General features: G+C 41.3%; 2 protein-coding genes across 3 annotated transcripts in view; both read right to left on the bottom strand.

The window, feature by feature from the left end:
* dvl3b (dishevelled segment polarity protein 3b) overlaps nucleotides 1–7880 on the bottom strand; it is a 19845-nt gene extending 11965 nt beyond the window's left edge. Inside the window, exons 1-5 of the mRNA XM_032531044.1 lie at nucleotides 7240–7880; nucleotides 5592–5661; nucleotides 3463–3578; nucleotides 2696–2814; nucleotides 447–582 (exon numbers count right to left, since the gene is read on the bottom strand). Of these exons, the coding sequence (XP_032386935.1) occupies nucleotides 447–582; nucleotides 2696–2814; nucleotides 3463–3578; nucleotides 5592–5661; nucleotides 7240–7400 (602 nt within the window). The 5' untranslated portion in view covers nucleotides 7401–7880. The remainder of the gene's footprint in view (nucleotides 1–446; nucleotides 583–2695; nucleotides 2815–3462; nucleotides 3579–5591; nucleotides 5662–7239) is intronic.
* A 1016-nt stretch (nucleotides 7881–8896) lies between these two features.
* Nucleotides 8897–10204, bottom strand: part of LOC116698832 (coatomer subunit beta') — a 9557-nt gene continuing 8249 nt past the window's right edge. The window contains exons 21-22 of one of the 2 annotated variants that reach the window (XM_032531032.1): nucleotides 9736–9900; nucleotides 8897–9364 (exon numbers count right to left, since the gene is read on the bottom strand). In XM_032531032.1, coding sequence (XP_032386923.1) covers nucleotides 9269–9364; nucleotides 9736–9900 — 261 coding nt within the window. In that variant the 3' untranslated portion in view covers nucleotides 8897–9268. The remainder of the gene's footprint in view (nucleotides 9365–9735; nucleotides 9901–10204) is intronic. The other variant, XM_032531033.1, reaches the window with a different exon arrangement.

Here is a 10204-nt window from a genome sequence, read left to right as displayed (position 1 = left end):
TAATATTGCGCATCTGTTCATGTGCGCTGCAAGAGTTCAGTTTCTGTTTACTGAATGCGTTATTCAAGCAAATATAACCGAGAATGTAGTTTAATCTCAGTAATGATGATATATTAGGTTATTACTGTTGTTAAACGTTCCACTGTACTGTCCATACGCGGATCACGCAGCTCTGAATGAGTCTAGATTTCACGGCACCGTAGTTAAGTGGAAGTAGGTCAAGTTGTAATGTACTGCTCCCACCCGAGGCAGCATGTAACACTGTCTATTTACAGAGGGCATTTAAATGTATGTCTGATCATTTCTGTTACCGGGGGTAACCACAAAACCCACTAGACAATTGGACTGTGCTAAACATTGTCAAAACCCATCATCTGTAAGTCCAGATGCTTTCCTCAAACTCAATGGGAACTGCAGTTAACAGCGAGCTACGCAGAACATCTGACCTGCTGGTTGCGTCATCATCCTCTGAATCAAAACAGGAAGTAGACTCCAGCTCACTGCTCATAAAGGACGAGCAGCTGTCGTACTCGGGGCCCGCACGTCCCGCTGCACGCGACGAGTAGCCGTTCTGCCTTCCACCTGCAGTGGGATAGCATTATGATCAGGATGAGACATGTATACATAAGGCACATTAAAACATAGGTCTTTTGTTGTCAGTCTGCCAGATTCTTCTCTTTATGCTTATCTAACCACCTTGTCAGTTTACAAACTAACTCTTTTTAAACAATGCTCGTTCCTTATAAAACCTGTAAGTTAAAGTCAAACTATTGTCAAATTACAACAAATTAATCTTTACTTTCTTGCAACAGTTTTTTAATACATCTCCCACAATTAGTGATTGCCCGATTTGTCGGCCGGCCGATATATTGACCAATATTTGCGTTTTTACGTGTGTCACATTGGCCAATGCGCGGCTGCTGCGTCTGCCGATTTTCCCGCCATTATTTCCAGACAGGCGTCCACACGGGCAGCTCTGTGCTGCTAAAGACGCTGTGCTGCTCACGTGCAGACCATGCACCGGCCCTCCTCCAATAGCAGAGTCTCTTCAAGTTTTAAACTTTCAAAGTATCTTTTAACTGTTGGACTTAGCTGAAATATTACCATATACGTTGAAAGTGGAAACACGTTGCTCTATATGTGCATGCAACTATAGCTAAGCAAGTTTGTGGCTCCAAATGGAAAATGTGAATGCACCCTCTATAAAACTGCTTGCCATTATATTTAGGGAGCTGCAAATAGTTAAGCTGTGGGCTACCCGTCTGCATACGGTAGCTGTTAGGAACACTGGTCACAGGATTGGGTGATGCCGACGTTGTTCCGTGGGAGTTTCATTCAGCGACCACCTGGCTGAGGTTGGGACGCGTCTGGTGTGTGTCTCTTGGAGAGCTGAGAGACACACACCAGACTCTCTCCCTCTCTCCCTACTTGGAGCTGGGCGGAGTTGCCATCGCAGTGATATCAGAGTGCAACCCCCTCCCCCCCCCGCTCAAGAAGAGCTTAAATGATGAGAGATATGTTTTATACGTAGTTGAATATTAATTTGTGTTAACGTTTATCATGTACCAGACATAAGTGCACCATGTATGCCTCACTTGTGTTTAGAGCTGCTTCCTGACATTATTAATCATTATCAATCCAGTTCAGTGGTGGGGGAGTTTTTCAGCCATCGTCAGCAACCACACAGAGGTTTGTGTGTGTGTGCATGTGAGTGTGTGTGCCTCACTCAGTGGGACACACGCATCACAGTGATATGAGTGTGCTGCACCAACTGAAGGAGAGCTTTAAAACTCTGAGAGATGTTTTATACGTGGTTGAATATTTTTACCTTTTTAACGTTGATGCAGTTTAGAACAGGAACTTGAACAATGTGGTGCATCTGTCATCATGGTATTTTCCTCTGCGGATTTATGTTCGACAAATCTGCCAGCTTCTTTTACATTTTTGTTAAGACCTACTGCTGTGTTGTCTATGCATTTTAGCCTTAGTTATGCTCATATTATTTTATGTAGAAAAATTGAAACCATGGCATATTCAAAAATTACAAATCAAGCACTTTATTTCAGTGGCTACTTTCAGGTTGTAAATTGTTTACTTTTAATATTTGGTATACTACAGTGTGCACTTTATTATGCTGCTTGCTTGTTGCAACTGTGTGCAATAGTGTAATTATTTTATGTATGCAATGCAGAATTTATTTTCAGAATTTTACACTTTTTTTTTTTTTTTTTTACTTGTTCTACCTCACCTGTTTTTACTATTTGTTAAATATATTTTTTTTTAAGTTCCAAGCCGTTCAATCCCTACCCGCAGTCATCATAACCTGTTCATGAAGGTCAGTACATCTTGGCGCCTGTAAAGCACCTACATGTTACTCTGACTATGTGGCCTTTCTGCAACACCCTCCTTCGGTTAGTCAAACCAAGGTCGTTAAAGCTCAGCACAGGCCTCTCATGCATACGTGGTTTACAGAATGTTTGATGGCAGCAGGCTGGAGATGTGCATCTCTAAAGTCACAGTGACTACACTTTAGGCTTAGCTTTTTAGCTGTGGCAACTCATTGTGGCGAGGCAAACAACTCCATGCATGGGAAAACACTTCTCACCCACCAAATACATGACATTGGTGAGGTGTCGGAGATTTGCAATTCCACAAGAAAAACTAAAGGACTATGTAGCAGAAACATCTTTCTGACCATGGTCGTTGGTGTGTTTCCGTCGCGGCCTCTCCCTCTCCCTCTCTCTCCTTTGTGACACCATGGAGCCAGTCTCTGTGTCGTTGTCCAAACTGTCCCGACCGCTTGCTGCTTTCCCACTTGAGACAGAGAAGGTGCACAGAAATCATTGTTGGTGTGAAAAATACAGAATTACACTGCGCCATTGTCAAGGTAATTTAGCTCATTTAACAGCCATTTCCACACGTTTATATTAAAATCACGTTACAAACTGTTGAGTAGAATCTATTTCTATAGATTACGATCATGCTTCTTCTACACACTTTGCTTTACATTTAGATGAACCAGACAGCACTAACATATGTAAAAACTGGCAATGACAATACTACGCACCGTTTAACAAACATATTGAAGAACTAAAAGAGTGGCAACACACAAAACATAAATAAGAGAAATTGGTGCTCTACATGTCTGATTCATTTCCAGAATGATAACCTAATGATAAACTCGTAGAAACAAAAAAGTATTTTTATTTCCTACTGGGCAGTCACAAGGTGTCATACTTTTTCTATTTAATTTGCCTTTTCTTCTGTTACTGCGGTTATTAAAAACACAGAACTCATTCAAGACACACGGACAGAGCCAAACAAGTACGCATGGCATCTTTCTTTACACACCACACAAACACACACACAACACACACACCACACAACCACAAACACACACACACACACACACACACACACACACACACACACACACACACACTTTTTTCTAAATATACTGACTGATAAGACGGTGGTCTTGAGTCTCCAATGCCCCCGGTCCTCTCCAAAGGGGGTGCCGGCTCTATGCTGTCTGCCACTGAGCCTGTGTCTGTGTGGGCCCCGTCTCCAGAGACCAACTGTCAACAGACAGAGAGTCAGGTCAGTCAAAGGGATGAGACAAACACTCAGAGGAAAGAATACACTGAAAGACAGGGAACAAGTGGACAGTAGACCCATGTCAGAGCCCTACTGTGCTTACACTACACCATATTTAAGGGCTGGGTTGAATATCCTGTTTTATTGTCACTGTCTACAGGCTTGGCAGCATTTGGGGACCCTTAGGGACTACAATGTGTCATTAAATGTAAAACCCAGTGTGCTGCTGAAAGAGCAAAACTATCCAAAAGCAGCCGTGGATTAAAAGAGTTGTGAAAGAAAGAGCCTGTGCCAAGACTAGTCTACCTGATAGTGTTGCCTGATTGAGTGTGGGAAAAAGCCTTCTTATTTTCAGCACATTCCAACAAACAACTCACTGAATAGGTTTTTTTCCTCTATAGTTATCAGCTATACCATACACCAGGGCTAATTAACTAACATTTACTTTCCTTATTGATTAATCATTTAGACTCTATAGGTCAGATAATTGCAAAAAAGAGCCCATCACCATTTCCCACAGCCCAAAGTGAGGTCTTCAAATGTCTTTTTATGAGAGCGCAAGTCAAACACAAAAATTATGTTTATTTACTAGACTTTACATCAAAAGGGAAACAGGTAATCAAATCACATTTGGGGCGGGGCCATAAGTTTTAATCAATTTCAGCTCTACCACACACAAACACACAATAGAAAGACTTCAGATAAAGGAATTATGAACATGAGCCCTACTACTCATTTTGTTTACCCATTTATCCACTATAATAACGATTTACTGTGTTTGTACGGTTTACAAGGAGGACATGATGGTGTGCAGAAAGGGGAGAAATGTATTTAAAAATGGACAGTTGAAGTGCACTAAGATAAGGTGTGAAAAATATTGTGTCTGACTGTTTGTCAGCTGGCAATAAAGTACAGTAAAGAGCCAGGCTCACTATCACCACATCAACAGGCCAGTGTTGATGTGATGATAGTGAGCCAGGCCCTTGGACCCCAGAGAACAATCAATCACATCATTGAAACAACAGATGAACGCTGGAGACAAACAAATGGACACACTCTCATAGAGATAGCATTTCATTGTACATGGAACATTTCAACAAGCCCCAAGAGATAACAGAGAGAGAGAGAGAAAATTTGGCTTTGAACCACAGCCAGCCAAACCTCCACATAGACTAATGACAATGACCACAACAGATGGGAAAAAGATGGGGACAGTGGGAAAACACCAGACATCAGGACAGCACACTGGATTAGACACTCAAACATCCAGCGATAACACTGTTGATGAGTCTCAAACAAAACCTATAGTTATAACCACACTGTCGTAAATTAACCGAATGAGTCAGCCTTTTACATCAAGAAACAGAGCACTCTTTCTCTCAACTTTATTCTCCCCACCCTGTTCAATCCTCATGTTAGAGAACTTGTAGGCTATTTGTTACGGGGTATTTTTTCCTCCCATCCCATCCTGTGATTTCACTTGCTCCTAACCCAATTTCAATGTTGAGTGGAGAGGAAGGGAGCACCGGCACCAGATGTCTCTTGTGTTGTGGAGACAGGAGAATTATTGCTCAGAGTCTCTAAAGGAGACCCTGCATGCAACTACATGTATATATGTATGTATGTATGTATGTATGTATGTATGTATGTGTTGTGTGTGGTGACTAGCATGTGTGATGACTTAATGACTTTAAAACCATTGCAGCTAATTTTCTTAAAAAGTGTTTAAAACATAAGGAGGGCTGAAAGAGAACAGTGTGTTTGCATGCATCTGTTGCTCCTTGGATCATAATGTGCTAATGATATTATCAAGCAGATGCATAGGTCATCTCCCTAGAGAAGGAGTATGATTGTGGTCACAGGACAACAGATGGGAATCATTGTTATACATGCACGCACATAGTTGCCACAAAGCCACTTAACCATACAAATACAGTGAACAAAGACAAGCACACAACAAAATAAAAAAAGCAGAAAATGTATTTTGAACCTACCCATGACACCACACGTCCATTAAAACAGGGCAGTTTAGCGTTGTCGTCAGATATTTCCTCCTTTACCACCCTGTAAAGAGAACAAAGCTCTGTTTCAGTCAGCCTTAACCCAACACAAAGGCACTCTCGTGGCAATAAACACGAGGTTGGAGATGAGCAATACTACCATGACAGACACTGACAACTGGGAAAACCAATGCTGATTTAATAGTGTGCTCACTACACTGTTGTTACACACTGCCAGGCAGACATAATCAATATTGCCTGTAGAAAAAGTCAGAGCTGATTACTGTGTCATAAAGCTAGGTCAACAATTCAAATATATTCCCTAAACCGTTCTGCAAAGATAAACCTGCTCCTTGATGCTTTGTAGCTGATTTCAGCATTAGCTAGATGGTAATGTATAACCAAGTTGAAGAAGTGTTTTTTACATCAAAAGACGGCTAAAAAGAAAAAGTCTTGGCTCAGAAATTAACAAGAAGACATGTTAAGAGTTCCTGTGCAAACATGGTTCTGCAAACCTTTCCAGTCGATCAATCTTCAAGAGACTTCTTGCTTGCAAAGATCAAGAACAAATCTAGCATGCATTTATTAGCAAGTGCCTCAGACTACTGGTGATGACCAGATTAGCTGTGCCTATCAGAGAAGAAGTAATAGTGATGGCCAGTGAGGCTTTCTGTGAGAGTCTTGGTTAATATGGGCACCAGTCTCTATTCCAGTCTGACATGTTGCTCAATCTATACCACCGTTTGGGGTAAAGGTTTCAGAACTTACAGAACTTCCCTTCAGTATTCACAACACGAAATAGCTGTGGGTCCTTTCAAAACATGTCTTTCCCACTTGCAAAGGTTAAGAAGTTGTTGCCCCACCCTAGTTTGATTTTAGCCAAACACAACTTTGGAAACCTGGCTAAAATGTTTAAAAAAGTGCATTCCACCGTCCCTTTTAACTCTATAGAAGGCACTGTCTGGAGGAACATAAAACGTCTCCTGTTCCAGCCATGTTTTAACACAAAAGGACATGCTCGTAAAGCTGCCAGAGTGATGAACAGGACATTCCTGTGTCCAACTCTAAATTCCTCGGGCTAATAGACAACAACAGCAGGGGCCTGCTGGACTCGCTGACTAGCTAGGTTAGCTTGCTAGCTGAAACTGTCCGTATGCATTCATACATTAGCCTGATAGCAGAAACGTAATATACATTAGCCACCAACTGACAGCAGGTTATTACCAGTGTTGACAACTAATGTTAACCGTTTTCCCACTTTACCAAAGATAAGTTAAATAGCCATTCAGGACATTCACTAGTGTTCGTGAAACTGTCAAATACCAAACTTGGTCTGACAAAGTCAAGGCACAAACCGCATAGCTAAGGCAGCCACACAAGCAATGTAAACAAACGGGGTCGGGACGCTGAACAGACCTGCTAGCGCCGCGAGCTCGTTGCTAGCAGCTAACAAAGGAACTGCAATGCAAGTAGCTAGCTAAAGATCGACAGCCAGGTAACGTTAACACTGATGACAAGCCAGCTAGGAGAGGTACTAACTAAGTTAGCTAATGTTAATCTAGCTAGCTACACTAACGTAGAGAAACCCCATGAATGTTACGCTGAGTCAATGTTAAACACAATAAACCATTTAACAGTTTACCCGAAGTCATCGTCCATAGATTTGAAGAAGTATTTGTAATTTGGTTTCTTGAGGACATTTTTGAAGTCTGCCAGAGTGACTTTGTCCGCCGGCACCGACAGTTTCACCAGATATGGTGTCTCCTGGTCGTCGAGGTGGTAGATAATTTTGGTCTCCCCCATCTCGGACTGCGGCTAAGGTGAGGCAGGCAGGGTGCATCAAGCCGAGGGCCTGGCAGCCTCCCTCTCGGGCCCCGACTCCCCGTGGCGCTGGCGGCGGCTTTGCCGTGGTCCTCCCGGCTCTCCCTGGCTGACCGACTCGCTGCGTAGCACTGGTGCTCTCTTTTTTACGCCAGCTCGCTAACGTTACGCCTGCCTTTCTATTACAAAAAAGCACCTTGCTCCTCCGCAAAGCGACCTAACAACTTCAGAGTATTGAACTGCGTTTGTTCCCGTTTGTATTAAAATTCAAATGTGCCGCTGAAAGCTTACAAATAACTGAAAAACTGTTTGAAAACGCAGTAAAGAAACAATCTCTAAAGGGTCGGGTTTCTCTTCTCGCTAGCTGCCAAGCTCGGTAGTACTTTGTTGCACACGAACCTTGCAAAATCGTCCAAGCCTGTCTCGGAGGGGCGCCACCTATAGGAGAGGAGGAGAGTGACAGCTTTCCGCGGACCTTGTTGGACATTTTGCCTGCTGCAGTGCATGTCAACAGAGGCAGCCCTACAGTCAAGGGCATAGTCCCCAGCACAAGTTAGGGCCATCTGCATTCTGGACAGTAGATAACATGAAGTGGAATTAATGGCTCAGAGATATGCTAATTTGAAAACAGAAATGTTGCTGAGAAAAAGTCACTAGGTCCCTGAAATCATCCTTTCCCCTATACATACTATGGTTACAGGAGGTCTATCTCAGTATGCATTGGAAAAAAGTCTACATGTTTTTGTAGGATTTTGGTTAGCTGTTCTCAGTATTTGATCAATCTCAAAATTTAGATTTACTTCCCAATAATAGCATTTTAACAGTAACTGACAAACATAATGGAAATATCCTCATGCATTTTAAGAGGCTATGTAATAAACCCCAGACACCCACACAAGTGTTTTAAATTATGGCTTATCATGACCTCTTCTTAGGACTCTAGGCATGTACAGAGTGACATCTAACTCAGTCTTTTCTATGTTTTCTTGCAGCTGATACAGCAGACAAATTCCAAACAAACTTTAATATTTATCTTAGTATATAGATTTTTTGGTAATTTCTCATAATTCATCGCCCCCCTCCCCCAACCTGTGCAGAGGTGAGTAAGCTAAAACACATGTGTTGGTGACTGATTTTAAAAGTCTTAACTACCTATTTTTTAAGCCCATTTGGCATAAATCAATATCAGCGAGTCAAAGCACATCATTTATGAGTTCTATAAGCATACACATCCTGTACCTAATTCCCATATTTTCACAATACCAACTACACAGGCAGACAAATAAATGGGTCACCTCCAATTAGCAACATTTAGATGGATGGCATGACACAACTAGTAAGATGTTGGTATCTGGTTAACTGGAAGATGCAACATTCCTTCCCCTTAAATTAAAGGCTTCTCTGATAGGACTACATACTACTATGCAACTGTAGTATCAGTGTTTTACCGTCTAGTACAAATACTCAAATGTCATATGTGAATATGTACAGCAACCACAGTTTATTGGACTGAATGAACTTTGATTTGCAATTACAGACAACACAAAGCAAAGATTATATTTTATCGCTTAATGGACAGTTAGTTAAAGTTTCTCAATCAATAGATGATGTACAAAATGGAGAGTCTGACATAGACATGATGTGTCCACTGTTCTTCTAAGAATAAAATATTACTGATATCATCATCATCCAAAATCCTGCCACTGCAGTAGGCGGACAGGACAATATAATATCTTTACGTACAAATACAAAAAAGGGGGGGAAAGGGAGTTTGGTCTCTTTCTTCTTCTTCTTTTTTTTTTTAAATAAGCTCTGAAGAGTGCTGCAGTGCAGCAAAGTGGTGTCAAGTCTCAGTCGTCTAGAAAGTCATCATCGAGGTTAACGTCTGTGGTGTCGATGTCATCCAGCTCCATGTTGTCCAGGTCCACATCCAGCTCATCCAGACTCTACATAAAAGACACAAAGGAGAAGTTATTTTTCATTGGAATTCTTCTTCTCCTGAGTGTTCCAATTATTTGTTTATGTACATTTTCTTTCTGAATTATGTTTCTTTTTAAAGTCTATATGAGCCACTTTTCAAAAATATGAACTGTGTTACAAATACAACTGCCAATTTGAATCCAAAAAGTACACAATGCTACGAAATGGCAGGTTGTTTAAACAACTGCAATAAACAATATTTGATAGACTATTCGTTTTTGTAGATTGAGTAACACCAACCGTTGTACGATCTATAAGAATCTAATTGTGTATTTTTCATGGTGAGACAGAAACACTATAATCAAAAGATTAAAAAAAGAAGAAAAACAAGTCCAACCTTGTCTTTCTGTGACTGTGAGTACTCTGGAATGTCTTCCTCCTCCTCCTCCTCCTCCTCTTTGTCCACTGCTGTAGCAGCAGCAGGTTCAGGCTGTAAGGACACAGCTGCTACTGCTGCAGCGACGGGGGCTGCTGCCACCGACTCCCCACCCTCCTGTGTCTGCTGGGAAAAGTCAAATAAAGTTTGAATATTACGGAGCATTGTTTCCTTTAATTATTATTGAACCTTTTATGAAATCACATTATTACTGGTAACAGGGGCTGCTGAAGAAAAAAAAAAAATCATTCTTGATTATTTTGGTCAATGTTGAAATCACGATTGTTTAACATGATTATTCAATGAATTTTGGAAAGATGTTGTATTTACTGATCTTAAACAACAGTGAAACAGTTAAACAAATCAACAGTGAAAACCCCTTGAGCTGTGAAATTTCACTCAATACTTTTCCCATTTTAACTCCCCCCCC

The sequence above is a fragment of the Etheostoma spectabile genome, chromosome 12 (genome assembly GCF_008692095.1).
Source record: "Etheostoma spectabile isolate EspeVRDwgs_2016 chromosome 12, UIUC_Espe_1.0, whole genome shotgun sequence".
NCBI classification, from domain to species: domain Eukaryota; kingdom Metazoa; phylum Chordata; class Actinopteri; order Perciformes; family Percidae; genus Etheostoma; species Etheostoma spectabile.
Note: the sequence above shows the minus strand (reverse complement) of the source record. Positions and strands in the feature narration are given on the sequence as shown.